Below are 19,566 nucleotides of genomic sequence, written 5' to 3'. Positions count from 1 at the left end.
CTCCGTGGCCTGCTTTCTTGACTTTTACTAAGTCTTTGAGAGAAATGGCTTATTCCTGCTATTCCATCTTGGAACACGGACTCTGTGGGAGAGCACAGACAGGGCCAATTCGTTCCCTTTCTCTGTGGTCATTGTAATCATGCTCTGATGTCAACATAATCTCCTTTCTCTGAGGAAATTCTTTCTGCCACATGGACAGGCAGGAGACTTCCAGGGCTGTGTGACATTTGTTAATAGCAGGGCTCAACGGTTTTATGAAGCAGGAAAAAAAAAAAAAACAAAAAAAAAAACCTGTTAGATTTAGTTAAGTGGCTTTCATGTCACTTTAATTGAGCAATTATTAGGGTGAAAAGAAATTTGACTTTTTGTACTCATTCAGTGTCCTGATTTTTAGACAAATAAATCAGATTCTAGGGAGGAGAAAATATTTGTCCAACACTTCACAGCTAGCAAATGACAGAGACAGACCTATAAGTTAAGATTCTTTTTTGTGAAAAAGGTCACCTCCCTTTTGCATATTTTAGAAAAATATTGATGTTTCTTGATCATAGTAAGCTTAATTGTGCTCTTCTGTTACTTCAGTACAGAATTTTTCATACCCCTGGGAGTTTTGTTGCAGTACAGTTTAATAACCTCAACCTTCACATTTACAGAAACATCAATTTAGGAAGTGATAATAGAATGCTCTAAAATATTGCTACATCTTCACCAAGCACTTAACCTCCTCTTGTGTACCAACAGAAAAGATGGCTGATTTTGTCTTTATGACTTCTAGCCATCTTTCCTGCATCCCTCATGAATGCAGTGACCTGAGCCTAAATTTTAGTTATCTCAACGTTTGCTTATCCAACCAGATGTCAGTATTTGTAAATTTACCAAATTTGTTCTCATGGGTACATGATCATAGATAATTGCTCTATTGCGAAGTATTTAATCTGAAGTATGTCGGTACCTAGAGTTAGTTATTACTTTCCAGAAAACAAACTGGGTAGTGGTAAATTTTGTAAAGATGATGCATCTCTTGTCATTGTCTTGAAATATGTAATTACCTTTCCTTCATCAAGGGTGAAATCTGTGTCCCCTCTCCTTGAACCTGAGTGAGCTTGTGTCTAATACAAAAGTTGCAGTCTGAATTTTAAGCCATAAACTGTCATAGGGCCGTTGCATGGTTCTTTTGTGACTTCTGTGTTACAAACACAGCTAGCAAGTTAGGAGGAAGCCTAGAAGCTAAGAAAGAGGCTGCATGTGACTGTTCCTTTCATGGCTCCAGCTGAGGTTACAGCTGATAGTCAACATCAGCCTTTAACCATGTGACCTTCAAGCTGCCCCAGCTGATGTGAGTAAAACAGAGCGACCCTTTTTTCTTTTTTCTTTTTTTTTAAATAATTTTATTTGTTTTTGGCTGTGCTGGATCTTCATTGCTGTGCAGGCTATTCTCTGGTTGCAGTGAGCGGGGACTGCTCTCCACTTATGGTGCACGGGCTTCTCACTGTGGTGGCACCTTTTGTTGCAGCTCCTGGGCTGTAGAGCACAGGCTCAATAGTTGTGGTGCGCAGGCTTAGTTGCTCCACAGCAAGTGTGATCCTCTGGGATCAGGGGTCGAAACTGTGTCACCTGTGCTGGCAGATGATCTCTTTACCACTGAGCCACCAGAGAAGCCCCCAGAGAGGCCCTTTTTGTGCCAAGCCCTGCCCAAATTGCAAAATACACATTGTCCTTTTTTCAGCACTCCCTGTTAGGATGGTTTGTTGAGCAGTAAAAGGTAATGAACAGAAATCAGTGCAGTGTTTCTGAAACCTATATTCAGTTCAGTTCAGTTCAGTTCAGTCGCTCAGTCGTGTCCGACTCTTTGCAACCTCATGAATCGCAGCACGCCAGGCCTCCCTGTCCATCACCAACTCCCGGAGTTCACTCAGACTTACATCCATCGAGTCGGTGATACCATCCAGCCATCTCACCCTCTGTCATCCCCTTCTCCTCCTGCCCCCAATCCCTCCCAGCATCTGAGTTTTTTCCAATAGGTCAATTCTTCCCATGAGGTGGCCAAAGTACTGGAGTTTCAGCTTTAGCATTATTCCTTCCAAAGAACACCCAGGGATGATCTCCTTCAGAATGGACTGGTTGGATTTCCTTGCAGTCCAAGGGACTCGCAAGAGTCTTCTCCAACACCACAGTTCAAAAGCATCAATTCTTCAGCCCTCAGCTTTCTTCATAGTCCAACTCTCATGTCCATACATGACTACTGGAAAAACCATAGCCTTGACTAGACGGACCTTTGTTGGCAAAGTAATGTCTCTGCTTTTGAATATGCTATCTAGGTCATAACTTTCCTTCCAAGGAGTAAGCGTCTTTTAATTTCATGGCTGCAGTCACCATCTGCAGTGATTTTGGAGCCCCAAAAAATAAAGTCTGACGCTGTTTCCACTGTTTCTCCATCTATTTCCCATGAAATGATGGGACCAGATGCCATGATCTTCGTTTTCTGAATGTTGAGCTTTAAGCCAACTTTTTCACTCTCCTCCTTCACTTTCATCTAGAGGGTTTTTAGTTCCTCTTCACTTTCTGCCATAAGGGTGGTGTCATCTGCATATCTGAGGTTATTGATATTTCTCCTGGCAATCTTGATTCCAGCTTGTGCTTCTCCAGCCCAGCGTTTCTCATGATGTACTCTGCATAGAAGTTAAATAAGCAGGGTGATAATATACAGCCTTGACGTACTCCTTTTCCTACTTGGAACCAGTCTGTTGTTCCATGTCCAGTTCTAACTGTTGCTTTCTGACCTGCATATAGGTTTCTCAAGAGGCAGGTCAGGTGGTCTGGTATTCCCATCTCTTTCAGAATTTTCCACAGTTTATTGTGATCCACACAGTCAAAGGCTTTGGCATAGTCAATAAAGCGGAAATAGATGTTTTTCAGGAACTCTCTTGCTTTTTCAATGATCCAGCAGATGTTGGCAATTTGATCTCTGGTTCCTCTGCCTTTTTTAAAACCAGCTTGAACATCTGGAAGTTCACGGTTCACGTATTGCTGAAGCCTGGCTTGGAGAATTTTGAGCATTACTTTACTAGCGTGTGAGATGAGTGCAGTTGTGCAGTAGTTTGAGCATTCTTTGGCATTGCCTTTCTTTGGGATTGGAATGAAAACTGACCTTTTCCAGTCCTGTGGCCACTGCTGAGTTTTCCAAATTTGCTGGCATATTGAGTGCAGCACTTTCACAGCATCATCTTTCAGGATTTGAAATAGCTCAACAGGAATTCCATCACCTCCACTAGCTTTGTTCATAGTGATGCTTGAAACCTGTGTATGGGTTGGCAAAAAGAGAAGAGAGCCTATCAGGTCAGTGCTTTGATGCCAAAAGGCTGTTTTGTCACTGAAGCAGCCTACATCCCAAATCATTCTCCATCCAAGAAAAAAAAAGAAAAGTTTCACTCTGATGCTCTCATTGGGAAGATTTCCTCCTTGCATGTGTTCTGTCACCTATTCTCTCCTTTCAGCCTCCCACCTGATCAAGCGTCCCTGCTTCCTTTACCTTAGGACACTTCTTTTCTGGCCTTGATACCTTGTAGACATTTCTGTAGGGAATCACTTGTCCTTTGATAATTTATTGATCAAATAAATTTCCTCTGCAATTGTTTGATCCTTTTTTTTTTTTGATACAGATTTCATTGAACACAAATCTCCTTTTTTCTCTTTCAAACAGTTCAGGGGTGATATTAAAAAGGAGTTTTGTGTGTGAGAGGGCAGGGTGAGGGGGGACTGTAAAAAAAAAAATGCCAGTTGCATTGTAGAATCCATCAAAAAGGTCAGAGCCACACCATACATTACACCTCACTTAGGCAACATATTCAGCTCTTCTGCCTTATATTTTTTTTTAAGAATGATCTTTAATGAGCATGGAAAGGGCACTACAAGAATCATTTCTCCTCAAAAGGATTGTAAGGAGGGAGAGAGATGAGGAAGTCTGTACCTTTTTCATGAATATTTACCGGGTAGGCTGAGATCCTTTGGAGCCCCAGGCCTCTGATATTCTTCCTCTGTCCTCTCACAGACTCTGAAAAGCTCCCATCCTATTATTTAATGAGTAGAAGCTGCAGAATTATAGCAAAGCACAACATGAATCCTAGTATCCAATGTGAAAGAAAAGAGCTGTATCTGAATAGTAATGTCTTTCTGAAAAATAATAAGAAAGACTTCTATTGATTCCTACACAGGGAGGGCTTGGGGGGTGTCTCTGTGGACTGTGGGGCTAGTGTCTAGGTGAAGCAGAGAAGAAACACATTGAAATGGAGCCCTTGGCCACACACAGATTCAGCCACTGATTCAAGTTATTAGGACCAAATCAGTGTTACTCATAGATGAACACCCATTCCCAGAATGGATTCTAGCCTGCTGTTTGGAAGATTTTTTTTTTTAAATGTTTACACCAATGGAGAAATTTAAATTAAATACCAGTTAGAAGAGACAACTTTGATGCATTGGGAAAAGTGATTAGTCTGGGAGGACTTCCCTAGTGGTCCAGTGGCTAAGACTCCATGCTCCCAATACAGGGGGCCCAGGTTCAATCCCTGGTCAGGGAACTAGATCCCACGGGCTGCAACTAAAAAATTCCACATACCACAGCAAAGATAGAAGATCTCACGTGCCACAGCTAAGACCCAGTGCAGCCAAATATATATATACACACACACACACACACACACACACACATACACACACACACACACATACATATATAATATATATATACACACACAAAAGATTATTAGTCACATGTCTGTATGCATTTCAGCAAAGTAAATGATAATAAAAGTGAAAGCTATTTTTAAAAATGACCATCTATTGAGCATTTAGGGCATAAGATTAAGCACCTTGTGCACATTATTACATTTAATTCTCTCTAACCTCTTGAGGGCTTCCCTGGTGGCTCAGAGGTTAAAGCGTCTGCCTCCAATACGGGAGACCCAGGTTCAATCCCTGGGTTAGGAAGATCCCCTGGAGAAAGAAATGATGGCAACCCATTCCAGTATTTTTGCCTGGAGAATACCATGGACGGAGGAGCCTGGTAGGCAAAGGTGTTATTACTTACAATAAGAAGTAGAGGGAGTATGAATAGCTTGATTCAAGTCACACATATAGGAAGTGTTAGACCTGGGATTTACAGCCTTTCTGGTGGATTCCAAGGCCAGTTGTTGTGTACTCTTCTAGTTTAATGAGCTCAGTGGACCTGGGGCAAGTGAATTGCCCTCTCTGAACCTAAAGTAGCCTTCCTCACCTGTAAAGTTAGGAAGTTTATTGTTCTGTGTCCTCCACGTCTATATTGGTTTCCTATTGCTACCATTAAAACCTACCACATATTTGATTGTAGTTGTCCAGTCTCTAAGTTGTGTTCAACTCTTTGCGACCCCATGTTCTGCAGCACGCCAGGATTCCCTGTCCTTCACCATCTCCCGGAGTGTGCTCAAACTCAAGACATATATTTGGTATTAACAGCTTAAATGGCACATATTTATTGCCTTACAGTTCTGTAGTTTGGAAGTCTGATGCAGATCCCACTAAGCTTCGGTTATGGTGAAGACAGGGCTGGATCCTTTTAGAGGCTCTGAGTATCTGCTCCCTCGGTTTTTCTAGCTTCTGAAGTCCACCTGCTCTCCTGGACTCAGGAGTCCTTCCTTGCGTCCTCCCAACCTCTTGTTCTCATCCTCACACCTCCTTTCTCTTTTGACTCCTGCTGAAGAAGGCGATGGCACCCCACTCCAGTACTCTTGCCTGGAAAATCCCATGGATGGAGGAGCCTGGTGGGCTGCCGTCTCTGGGGTCGCACAGAGTCGGACACAACTGAAGCGACTTAGCAGCAACAGCTGCTTTACTTAAAAGGGCCACTGTGATTAGACTGGGCCCACCCAGATTATCTAGGTTAATCCCTCCCATCTCCTGATCCTTCATGTAATCACACCTGCAAGATCTCATTGCCAGGTATGGTGACATTCACAGGTTCTAGGGGTTAGAACTTGGACCTGCCTGGGGACCATTATACATCCTGTCACAAGCTCTGATTTTTTTTTTTTTTTTTTTTGTAATAAGCAGAAGCATTATAAAAGTCTGTGCCTGACACTTGTCGGATAGTGTAGAGTTCCTTTTAGTTGCCTCTGTACCCTGTCTACAAGCTGGACCGTCTCTTCCAGCAGGGGTAACTGGCAGGCCCAGATTGCAGTTCTGTATACCTCTTGTCACCGGGTATATTGTCCTACTTTCTGGACACTGTTTTAAACTTAATTGTTGTGTTGATTGATCGTTTGTGTAGAATCATTCTAAGCATCATGCTTGCTCCCTGAAGTGTGTGTACACACGTGTGTGTGCTCATTCGTGTCCGACTCTTTGCAATCCCATGGACTCTACATAGTCTTCTAGGCTCCTCTGTCCATGGGATTCTCCAGGCAAGAATACTGGAGTGGGTTGCCATTTCCTAGTCCAGGGTATCTTCCCGACTCGGAGATTACACCCAAGTCTCCTGCATCTCCTTCATTGGCAGGTGGATTCTTTACCATTGCACCACCTGGGAAGCCCTTCCTGAAGAAGACATCCTTTCATACTGGATTAAGCATTCTCTCTCCTCTTCAGTTAACATGCCTTAGTTCTTTCATCCATGTCATTAATTCAAATACCATGTTGGCCCAAGTTCTGTAGAAGCTAACGACTACTAGCCATATGCAAAGCTCTGCCACCATCAGCATCTTAAAATTTTTAATGAGAATTATCGAAAGTGTTTCATCTCTTTACCTAAGATTTACTTGGCCCCTCCCCCTAAAAATAGCAAAATGTTCTCAGTGATTCTGTTTCAGCCTGTAATTGATCTATGAACTTCCTTGTAAACAGCAGGAAATAGAGCACTGTTTTCTGTTGGAAATATAGATCATGTATTAACTTATAGGCAGAGCAGACATACCCTGAAGTCACATACCCTGAAGCCAGTGATATTTTTCCTATTTCTCAGAGATCATGAGTGAAATAATGCTCAGTTATAAACTTCTGGTGATTCTTCTTTAACTGTTGGTAAGGTAACTAAAATTCACATCTTTTATACTTTGTATGTGGTTTGCCTCTTGTTCCATATGGTTAATATTAAGGAACTTTTCAGTCATATCCAACTTTTAAGTTATATGTTTTTTCAAAACAATGCATTAGTCTTTTGAAATTGGCTTCACTATCTAATTGTTTACAGTCTTAAGATAGACATTTTAAATAAGACCCAAATAGAAAATTGTGAAAGAATCCATTGTTTGTTAAGCATTCACCAGGCAAACTGCTAAGCATTTCAGCTGCTTATCGTTTAAAGCCAATTAGAAATAATCAGCCAAAAATACTTTTAAATGCAATCAGTATTCAACTATGTATTTAAGTGAACTTTTGAGCTTGTTTTTCACTTCTCTTGTATTTCATTTTAAAAATATATTTATTATGTCTTGATTCTTTATTGAGCACAATTTAGTTTTTGGTAGAAACTAAAATAATAATAGTAACAACAACAATAAAGCTTAAGATTTTCTCTGAAAAATAATGCATTTAATTTTTATTCCTTACAAGAGAAGACAAAGTAGAATAAAATGCTTTAAGACGTTAAAGAATTGAGCTGTTCCAAGGAGGAAACAAATTGTTTTCCCACTTTATCTACTGATCATTCACAGAGCATAGTGATGACTTGTCCAGGAGTTTCAGGGAGCGTGCTGGGGGAACCTGTTAAACAACAGGGCTACCTCTAGGCTACCTGGCTCATCACCAGGTCTTCAGACTATTCCCCAGGGCACAAGAGATCGACGGAATCTTGTTTAACTATAAAATCTGTCACTGTCTTGTCTTCCCCAGGTAGCGCGGGCACCCCAGTCATGTTTAACAAGAACGGGGATGCCCCTGGGCGTTACGACATCTTCCAGTATCAGACCACGAACACCACCAACCCCGGCTACCGACTGATTGGACAGTGGACGGATGAACTTCAGCTCAATGTGAGTTTTGCTGGTCCCTCTTCCTTTGCCTGTGAAATGAGTGAGCAGGTTTTTAATATGCTCCATGAGGCAGATATGTTTATGAGTATCTGCAAGTGCACTTGCAGCTTGTTAAGAGCATCAGTAGGGACTGATAACCATCATAATGCAACAGTGAGAGCACTGATGATGATGGTGGTGATGGGCATGTGTGTGGAGTTCATGCCTGACTGTGAACTGGGCAAATCTGTGCATCATCTCATCTAAACTGAGGCTTGAGTTGCTTAACCAACAAGGTACCAGCTAATACTTCACTACTTTCATGAGATCTTTCTCATGCTCAAATTATTTTCCTTCCTTCCTTCCTTTATTTGCTCATAGATTTTTTTTTCTTTTAATTCATTTTACTGAGTCACTTTGACTTACACTGAGGTTCTCTGGGTAATATCAGTGTTGGTTAATTTCCATAACCTCTCTTTCATTCTGTAAAGCATGACCTTGAGTGAGTAACCAGTTATTTGTGCAAGGTTATGTCAGACTTCACCAGGCACAGCCCATCAGGAACTCACCTGTACTCAAACACAGTAAGGTTTATTTACCTCATTACATGAAAAACAAACTCCTGCCAGCACTCCTCTTCTTCAGGGTGGAGGAATTCAGATGAGATTTGTTGAGTTGGGAATTCTAAGGAGGTTTTGGGGAGCAAGGACCAGTTTTGGGTTGGGCCATTCTTAGGAAGTAGAGACCAATATAATGATTGGTGTCTTGGTGATTTTGAACTAGGAGGTGGGAGGATAAGAGCTGGGTAAGAATGGTCACTAACAAAGGAATGGTTAGACCTCATGTGAACTGGAAAAGGAGATGTCTAGATATTTTTGTAGCTGCAGAGTGTCCTGTGTATCTAGTTTCACACATGATGTCTGAGTGGCCTTGCTTTGTCTTGTTCTCCCATAGTCATGGGGTGGCCTCGTCTGGTTAGCATTTATATTCTTCTGAAGTTTGAAAGATGCCTGCCTAGGTATTAACTGACAACTCTTCAGCCCCTTTTTTTATTTATTTATGTTTTAATTTCTTACTATTTCAGGTTCAACATTCAATAATGTGCTTATAATAATTCTTACAATGCCCTATTTGAAGTTAACGTTTAGTCTAAATGAATATGCTTGTCTTCCTGAGGAGTAACGAACACTTGGGCCAGGATCCTTCTACCCTGGCTGGGCCCAGTACAGCTCCTCTTTCTCCCCTGCTGGGACAGGATGTAAACTGTCCAGGCCTAAGCCTGGTGGCTGGGGTCCTGGAGCCTGGGGGCTGTGGCAGGGATGCTGTAGGGCCTCTTTTTCTGAGATGTGTCAACTGGGGGTTGTACTTCAAGAAGTTCTACAGCAGATCCCTCGATGTGGCCTTGAGCTCGCATATAATGTTCACCTGGGATGCTGTGGACAAGTACTTTGGGTTGGGCTTATGAATCAGGTAGGGCTCCTTAGTTCCAGAGATCTACTTTGAAATAGTAATATATACAATGCATGATTGTCTTACAAGCCCTGTATTACTATGAGTTCTCCAGAGAAGCAACCAATAGGATAGGCTGGTAAGTAGATAGATAGATAGATAAATAGATATGTTGTAGAAATTGGCTTACATTTATCATAAATGCTGAGAGGTCCAAAGATGTGCAGTTGCCAAGCCAGAGATCCAGAAGACTCAATGGCTTAAGATCCAGTCTGAGTCCAAAGGCAGCAGAAGACTGATGTCCCAGATCAAAGATAGGCAGAGAGAAAGGGTTCTCTCAGGCTCAGGCTTTCAGTTCTGTTCAGCTCTTCAACAGGTTGTTTAAGGCACACACACATTGGGGAGGACAATCTGCTTGAGTCAGTTAACAGTTCAAATGTGCATCTCAGCCAGGAACACCCTTGCTGTTTGTAACCACATACCAGGGCACCCATAGCCCATTCAGGTTGACACTTAAAATGAACCATCACAGGCTCTGTCCCAGGGAAGTCCTTCTAATGTCTCTTCCAAACCTGGAAATGATGCCATTAGCCTTTCCTTGTGTAGACCTTAGGAGGCACTTTGGAAATGATTGAGACTATGGGTTTTTGACCATAAAACACAGAATGGACGTCTTGGGGCTGGTACAGCTTGGGTTATGGTTTTTAGAAGAGAGGATTGTGCGTGAGATGGGTTGGTCAAGCCATGATAGGCCATTTACATCCTTTGAACATTGTCCCACCTGGTTCTGCTTGTATCTGTTCAGTTCTTTCCCTCTCTAGGTCCACCTTCCCAGTGAGCTGATGGGAAGGTTGTTCTTTGGTTTGTATTTTAATACAAATTGTGTTTATCAGCCATTCAACCAGTCTTTGTTTTGTTTTTTGTATTTTTAAGTACCTGCCCTGCAATAAGCATTGTACAAGGCAGTGGGCGCATAATGGAAATCAAGACAAACATAGTTCTTGTTTGTACGTAATTGAAGATCTTGAATAGCATCACATGGTAAACAAGAGATATGGGTGTGGAAATTCCAAAGTGTGGTAAGAGGCATGGCAGGAGAAAGAATGATGGAGGTGAAGAGAGGAGTTGAAGAGAGGCCTTGCAGATGAAGAGCAGATGATGGGGAGAGAATGAATGATCCACAGAGCAGATTAGAAGTAGACACAGTGATGGTGTAGCTAAGGGAGAGGATGGGAAGGAGGGATGAGAAGAGAATTTAGGGCAGTAGGTAAGAGCCAGAGCCATCCCTCGTAGACCATGATAAATATTTTAAAGATTCTATTCTGAGTACATTTAAAAACCATGAAGAAATATTAAACAAAGGAGTGGCTGGCTCAGAATTAGGAATAAAATATTGCTTTGTCTACTGAGAAGGTGATGAATAGTAAAGGGCAAGCATGGGAGTAGAAAGACTAATGAAGACTATACTGCAGTTGTTGAGCTAAAGTAGGGTGGCTTAGTGAAGGGTTCTCCACCTCAGTGTGCAACGGAAACCATCTGGAGGGCTTGTAGAAACACGTCTGCTGGGCCCACTCCCAGGGATTCTGATTCAGGACATCTGGGAGTGCAAGGGGGCCCAAATATTTGTCTTTTGAAGGAGTACCTGTGCTATGCTGATAGTACGTGGAGAACCACTGGTTTAGAGAATGTGGTACTAGCAGAGATACAATTAAATGAGTGGAAACATTTATATGTGTACTATATATATATATATATATATATAGTATGTATATGCATATACAGCTATAATTACATTTCTTACAGGAAGAATAACATAATTGGGATTTAGTACTGGAGGCAAAGGAAGAGTAATACTGGGATTGGAGGAAAATAATCAAGAGTGAATCCCAGGTTTATAGCTTAAGGAACCTTGTGGATGCTCTAACAAGAGAGTAGGGAGACAGCTTGGAACAGGAGGGGAAGATTGAGAACACTGATTGAGTCTTTCCAAATCCATGAGGACCAAAATGAAATGGATATAAGTCTGAAGCTCAGAAAAGAGTTTTGGGCTATAGTTTTTTAAAAAAAAAAAAAAAGAAAGAAAGAAAAGCAGTTGTTAACCTATAAATGGCCTTGAAATGCATTAGAGAAAGAGAGCAAATGTAATAGCAGAGAACCCAAGGCCTTGAAAACCTCATAGAAAGTGTCACAATTCCAATCCAACTACTCCAAATAACACCCAACTTAAAAGAGTCTGTCTCATTTGCCTGGAAAGTTGGGCCAAGCTGTATTCTTTGAATTTTTATTTTTGTTTATGGAAGCCAGACAGGCATATATGCTTGATTTAGCACTAAAGAGGAACAGCTTTGATTCTTCCTTGTCATGCTGAGAGGTTATGGTAGGAAGAGCGGACAGGACCACGATTCCTCAGCTGAACCCAGTGACTGATGCTTGCTATTGCATGCACCTTAAAACTATGAATGGCTGAGCCAGGGGCAGGACTGTTTTTGGACCCCTGAAAGGCCGAGTTAATTCAGAGGGTGACCACTGAGATAACCGGCCTTGCAAAGAGGTTACCCTGTTGATGTCTTTTATAGACTCCTTAAGATACTGTAAAATCTAATTGGAATCACGAAGAAAAGACTTGCATGCAGTCCCCAGAGGGTACTCTACCCATCTCACCTGGAGCCCCAGGCCGTAGCTGCTAGTCTGTCCATGGTGCATGTCCTGTCCATTCAGGGCCATCCTGCTCTCGATGTTACTTCTGCTCTAATTATTCTGATTCACCTCCAAGTTTAGTGAGAGTGGACTTTCCGCAAACTTAGTTTGGTAGGTTTTCTTGCTCCTAGTCAATGAGATAAAACAAGTATTTTAAGTAACATGTATGCTTATCATTTAGAAAGACTACAGAGTAGTGTTTCAGGCCCCAGTGAGATCATCTCAAGGAAATGGAGTTTTCAGGAGAGCTTTCTCTGTGGTCAGTAATTGCAAATACATTTCTTAGCTAGGAGGTGAACATTTTAGAGTCTCATGATCCCAGGGTTATAGACCAGACTGCCTGGCATTCTGTATCCGATCCTCTGGAATTTAGGTGTCTGAGAGTGCCCGGTCTGTTACAGAATGCCACCCTGAGTCCCCACTGCTGGAGTAACAGCTCTAGGCCCTGCTTCTTCTTGGGCAACAGATGACCACAGGGTTTGCTATTTGAATGTTCCTTCTCCAACAAGAATTCATCAGAAGAAAGTCATTAGGAAGAAAGCCATTCATTCTCCCACTTGCCACCCCTACAGAAAGAACTCTGCTTTTTGCCTCAGGTTTGTGTAGTACCATGCAGAGATTCTGGAAAATGTTATTCCTTGCAGAGAAACAGGCAAGGGAATAATGCAGTAAATATCCATTGCTTACCGACAGGGTATCAGGAAGGATGGAACTACTGGAGATGTTGGAAGAAACAAGGGGACATGTCCCTGCACTTGGAATTCCCAGGATAGGGTCAGGGCTCTGTAATAGATAAACTCCATCTCAGGGTTTATTTTATTTATTTCCACTTTAAATATATATATATATTTTTTTTTTAATTGGAGGATAATTGCTTTCCAACTTTGTGTTGGCTTCTGTCATACATCAACATGAATCAGCCATAGGTAGACACATGTCCCCTCCATGTTGAACCTCCATCCCATCGCCCACTCCATCCCACCCCTCTAGGTAGTCACGGAGCACTAGGCTTGCGCTCCCTGGGTCATACTGCAACATTTACAGGGTTTAGATAGGCGCTGATTTAAGGCACTGACATATACTTGAACTGGAATTTGAAGGATAAGTCATAGTTCCCAAGATGGTGAAGAAAAAAAGTGTTTTAGAATGAATAATGCAATCCTATGTAGAAACTAGGATGGAAATATGTTGGGGATAAGGGCATAATATGAAAGGTAGAGAGTTATAAAAGCTATACATTTATGATGTGATTAAGCTCCACAATTATTTTGCACATTAGAAACAAAATTTCTGTCATCTTTCGGTTATTTGCAGTTAGTAGGACATTTAGATATGCCTGCAATGTAAATTTTTCTAATTAACTTAAATTCTTTAAAATCAAAAAATGTTGGTTTTTTTTTTTTTTTTAGGAACTACCCTTAATAGGCAACTTCCTATAGTGAACTGCACACACTCTTAAATGGAAGACTGAGTAAATATCACTTAACCTTTACTGGCACCTTAGTCGTCAGTCACTCTACAGGGTAGTCCACCTTTATACTCTTCTGAGGTGTATGGGGGGCTTTTTAAGAAATTTGTTCCCCATTAAATTTACTTTCTAACTAGAGACTGAAATCTCCTAAAAGATAGAATCCATGTTTTAATTATTTTTTGTACAATTACTAGCATACTACCTGACACTCACCAAGCATTTGTGTTTGTCACTGTTGTTACTATATAAAACCGTGGTAAGATTAATATGATCTCTTTAATGGTAGACATTTTCTGCGACAGGCAACCACACTTCTTCCCTCTGGGAAGAGCACCCAAGCGTCCTCTTAAGTCATGTGGTCTGCCTTGCACAGTTCCTAAATCCAGAGGCAAGACTGGATTTAGCCTAAACCCATCACCCATGTTCATAGTGATGACGGGCAGTAAACTATCCAGTTAGGATGAACCACTGGATGCCTGTCAGCCAATCTGAGACTCCACCACCTCTTAGAGGAAGCGGATGTGCCTCTCAGGAGCCACAGGCACACATTTGGAGGCCACAGAGCAGGAGCTCCAAGGAAAAGGAGGCAGAGCTTAGAGCACCTAGGCTGGAGGCGACATCCTTTAAGCCCTAGGAAACCTTTGCATGCATGCTAAGTCGCTTCAGTCACGCCAGCTCTTTGTGACTCAATGGACTGTATCCTGACAGGCTCCTCTGTCCATGGGATTCTCCAGGCAAGAGTACTGGAGTGGGTTGTCATGCCCTCCTCCAAGGGATCTTTCCAACCCAGTGATCAAACCTGCACCTGTTATGTCTCTTAAGTCTCCTGCATTGGCAGGCAGGTTCTTTACCACTACTGCCGCTTGGGAAGCCCTGGAAGGCATTTATAGTGCTCTCTGGATTGTTCCCTTATCAGTAACTGAAGGAAACTTAAGTGTCTTACTTTTCTACTTACAACAATCAAAAATTTTAAAAAAAAAGTTTTTGTTTTAATACACCCAAACTTGGGTAAATAAAATGTCAGTCTACACTTAATAAGCAGAATTTTTTAAATTTCATTAAACTAAGGTGATTAAAAATTAATTTTAAAAATTGTAATTTTGTTAAATATTTGAATCTTTCACCCCGGTTAGAATTTTGTCTTTCACTGGCATTTAAAGACAAAAAGTATGGTTGATTGCAGCAATCACTGTTGAATCAAATTATCTCTTCCCAAATCAATACTTACTTATACTGCCTATAAAACTCCTAATCACTCTATTGTTTCATAATTGCAGCAGTAAAAATGTTTTAGAAGTCTAATCATGCTTATAATTTACAAAGTATTACATGAGATATGGGGTAATGGATAGCCATAATCAAAGTAATGTTGCCAAAGAGAAAAATGTGTAAGTTGTCAAAATCTAGTACTTCTTTAACTTCAGTTTAAAGGCTGCTTTTATGAAATTACCCCACTGATCATCATCATGAATGACTCATATCTTATAATGTATAGTTTTGTTATTAGTAACCAGGGCTACAGGCTTTGTAGCTGATCTGATTAAATGGGAACTGAGTCTTCGCTCCACCAGTTATGAGCTGTAGAGGATTGCAGAAGTACCAGTTTCATAAGGTTATTGCTAGAATTAAATGTAGTAATATATGTAACAAACTTAAAACAGTACCTGGCACATTGTAAATATTCAACAAATGTTAGCTATAATAGCAAAAGTAATAATAATTTAATATCCTTAGTTTATCACATAACTGTTGAAAATGTCAGTTTCTAGTGCTCCACTGCATTTTGTTTTCTTTATCCCCCTGCACCTAGTGAGATGCTTATAAAATGATTGTTCTATATGAAATAGATGAGTGGATGAGGAGACAAACAGTTGGGTTATATTATAAATTACTTAGGAATAAGGGGGTCTTTTTTGATTTAGAATCCCCAGTGCCTATTGCATGAATGGATGAGAAGATGTACCCAGAAATCTACTGCAGTCAGCAATTCTGTACAATTCAGGGATCCACTTAAGACCTTGGTTCACCAGACAGGTTTCTTAAGAATTGTATATGTGGTCTGTAAGCCAGTTCACATTGCAGAGATAGATTCTTTCAGTCTCTGAATGATGGGGCAGGGCGGGGAGGGATGAAAAGGAATATAAGAATTGGTTTTAATTTTTTCCAATTGATATTTCATTTTAGAAACCGACCTGTTGCTATTTGAGAACACAGGGTCCCACTGTTCTTGAGGGATTGTGTCAGGGTGTGAATGGCTACATTTGTGTTAGTGAAAATGAATTGATAATCACACCACTGAAACTGGTTCCATCCACCACCTACCTATCTAGTTTTTAATGTCTCATTGGAGGAAGAGTCAAAACAGCAAAGGATTTAGGATCATGGCTCTCATGGCTGGGCCCAGATCCTTGGTCTGTGAACCAGGACAAGAATGGCCTCTCTGACAAAATGGCATTTACCCTGAGACCGGAGGGCCAAGAGTTATTTCCATGTGTCAATATCTCTGAATGTGTGGCATTTTACACAGGACATGTACAAATCCAGTACAGTAATACTGCTTTCCAGTTGAGATGCAGCCTGAGACTACAGATCCCAAACTGAATACAAACAGCAGGAGTGTTTAAAAACGTAATACCTTGCTCATATTTTAAGAATCAAGAAATTTTTCAAGAATAACTTTTTGGCTTTTCTTTTCAAAATCAGATCAGGCAGTAATGTGCCTTTATTCGATGCTATAATAGCTAGTTGGATCTCAGGAAAGGCTTCCCACTTCTCTGTGTCTCCACAGACCCCTCTCTCCCCCATTGCCTGACCCCCCTCTCCGATCTCTGCTCCCTCACCTGTTTCCTTATGCCCATAGGCATCTCATTTCATTCACTAAATCTAGATGTAGATTTCAACTTATTTCCACTAATTTGGTTTCCAGATATAGTTGACTTTTTATAAATGATCTCTAGGAATTGTTTTTCAAAGTCTTCAATAATATACTAATAGCGTCAGTGACTCAAAACAGCTGTAAGAATGTAACAGCTTTTTTTAAAAAATGGTCAGTAAGTACAGCCTTCTAAAGAGAACTGCTTTAATGAAGACAGTGCTTTTGTTTGGAGACATGTATTTGTGCAAATTTGAAATATACCAAAAATGAAAGAAACCAAGAGAACCCTTTGTCATGAGCATTTCTTCTTGTAACCAATGGTGTATAATTGTGTTCTGTCTATGAATGTCTAGAAGATGCATAGTATTTATAATTATCAATATGTTTTCATAAGCATGTGCATTACAGAAGCCTGAACCCCCATTATTTCTTGTTTGCATTGTAGGTATTCCAGCAAATCACTTTTGTTTATTAATATACAACTATGTTATGTGGGGAAATTGTTGAATTTCATTACTTACTATGTTTGGAGCTCAGGCAAAATACATTTGAAAGAAGAAGTAATAAGGAGGAGTTTAGAGAGCTCAGATGTTATAACAGGGATTCTCACTTGCTATTGCCAATCCAAAATTAGAAAAGGGAAAAGATGAGCTTATGCACCCTCTGCCTAACCATTTGCTCTGGGAAGCCAAAAATCCAAGGGTGACATGATGATGTTAACATGGAAATGTAGGGATTAGGTTAGAAATGTTTTCAACATGCTGTGAGATAGTCTTATAAAGTGGGATAGCATCAGAAAGCCCAAGTTTGAGTCCTACGTTCTCAGCCACTTGTGGCTAAAGCAAAACATACACTATCCTTGAACCTCAGCCCCTTGTCTATTTAAAATCTAATCAAGCCAAGCAAAACAGCTACTTCACAAGGACACTTTGAAAATGAATTGCTATAATCTTCCTGATAGAAGTAAGCATATGGGATTCATGGTCATACTTCTTGTCGTATTTCTTGCTGCCATAAATAATTACCAAAAACTTGGTTGTGTAAAACACCACACCTTTCTTTTCTTATAGCTCTGAGGGTCACAGGTCCCATAGGGATCCCACTGGGCTGATATCCAGGTGTCAACAGAGTTGTTTCTGGATACTCTAGGAGAGAGTGTGTGTCCTGCTCGTTCTGGTCCTTGACATTATTTAGTTCCTTTTGGTTGTGGGACCAAGATCTCTGATTCTTTGATGTCAGCCATGGATTGACCCTGGCTTCTCGAGGCCACCTTGGTGCATTGGCTGGTGTCCACATCTCCATCTTCCAAGCTGGCAATGGTGGGTTGAGTCCCTCTCATGCTTCCACTGTTTCCTGCCTCCTCTCCATAGTTGTATCTCCCACTGACTCTTCTGCCTTCCTCCTCTACTCCAAAGGCCACTGTGATTATCCTTGGCTCATTCAGATAATCCAGAATAATCTTCTTATTTTTAGTCTGTAATCTGTCCCATGTGCAAAGTCTCTTTTGCTGTAACATATTGATAAATGAAGAAATTAAGATATGGAAATCTTTGTTGGGGAGAAAGGTAAAGGGGGCAGATTATTTTGCCTAAGTACTGTTCTTTACTACCTAACTTAGTTTTTCTATGAAATCTATAAAATCCATATTGTCGTTCAGTCACTAAGACATGTCCAACTCTTTGTGACCCCCATGGAGTGCAGCACACCAGGCTTCCCTGCCCCTCACTGTCTCCCCAAATTTGCTCATATTCTTGTTCATTGAGTCAGTAATGCCATCCAGCCATCGCTGCTGCCCCTTCTCCTTTCGCCTTTAATCTTTTGCAGCATCGGAGTCTTTTCCAGTGAATCAGGTCTTTGCAACACATTTTCATTGTTCTTTTAATTTTTTATTTTTATTTTCTTTAATTCAATATGCCTCTATCATTGTCATATTTTAATTAAATATTTTTGTGCAGTGAAAGGTTACTTTCCAATTATAGTTATTAAAAATGTTGCCTGTATTCCCCATGTTATAAATGTATTGTTAAGCCTATCTAAAATAGATAATATAGTTGTGTAAACAGATAAGATTTGTATGAGATTTTCTTAAGCATCTTTAGTATCTATCTTGACTTCCTTGGTGGCTCAGATGGTAAAAAAAAAATCTGTCTGCAATGCAGGAGACCAGTATTCTATCCCTGGGTTGGGAAGATCCTCTTGGAGAAGGGAATGGCAACCCTCTCCAGTACTCTTGCCTGGAAAATTCCATGGTCAGAGGAGTCCGGCGTGCTACAGTCCACAGGGTCGCAAAGAGTAGGACACGACTGAGCTACTAACACTTAGTAGCTAATTGAGCTAATCTGTTTGATAAATGTTCTAATCATATACCTAGAAAAGCCTAGAGAAGAACCCTGAATTAAGAATCCTAAATTAATGATAAACAGACATAATCCCTCTCAAGTGATGAGTCAGGATTGAAGAGGAACAAAAGAGTAACACCGTAGGAGGCTTAGCTAAACCTCCAGCCTTGTCCTAGCTTAGCCTCCACAGTCCTGAGCATTTTGCTTCCATTGCATTATTTCTCTAAATGACAAAGCAGAAATGCAGGGAAAGAGAATAGATTGACAGTTCCTGAAACAGTTAAACATAAAATTGCTGTATGAACTAGAAATTCCACTCTTGGATGTATACCTTGTTCTGACCTTCTCTGGTCTGTATTAAAGGTCATGGAACAGTAGAACATCATAGTAAATAGCCTGGAATTTGGAAGCTGTTGACTGCTGACTCCCTGACATGGCTACCAAAGTTGTCTATTGATAATGCAAAGTTGAGTTTGTAGTTTACTCAGTAAGGGGGCCACCATCTCCAAAGAGTCTTGGTAGAGTGTCAGGAGAGGGAGGTCAAGGGCAGATACTTTTGAATTTTGGGGGTCTGGAATAAGGCACTTCTTTCAGTGGCAGAGGTTTGATCAGAATTGAGCAAAGTCCAAGATATTTTTGTTTTGTATTAGATCCAGCGAGGAGGGTTTTAAAGCAAGTCTTTTAGCATAAACTCTTGTTTGATGAGAGAATATATCCCAATTGAGTGATAATTGATCCTGAAAATGAGCTATTTAC

At 40.8% G+C, this 19,566-nt stretch overlaps 1 protein-coding gene across 3 annotated transcripts in view; it reads left to right on the top strand.

Moving 5' to 3' along the window:
- GRM7 (glutamate metabotropic receptor 7) overlaps positions 1-19,566 on the top strand; it is a 946,213-nt gene that overhangs the window by 633,929 nt on the left and 292,718 nt on the right. For all 3 annotated transcript variants that reach the window (XM_044934328.2, XM_025272826.3, XM_044934327.2), the window contains exon 7: positions 7,861-8,000. In XM_044934328.2, the coding sequence (XP_044790263.2) occupies positions 7,861-8,000 (140 nt within the window). The remainder of the gene's footprint in view (positions 1-7,860; positions 8,001-19,566) is intronic.

Source organism: Bubalus bubalis, chromosome 21, assembly GCF_019923935.1.
Source record: "Bubalus bubalis isolate 160015118507 breed Murrah chromosome 21, NDDB_SH_1, whole genome shotgun sequence".
Classification (NCBI taxonomy): Eukaryota; Metazoa; Chordata; class Mammalia; order Artiodactyla; family Bovidae; genus Bubalus; species Bubalus bubalis.
Note: the sequence above shows the minus strand (reverse complement) of the source record. Positions and strands in the feature narration are given on the sequence as shown.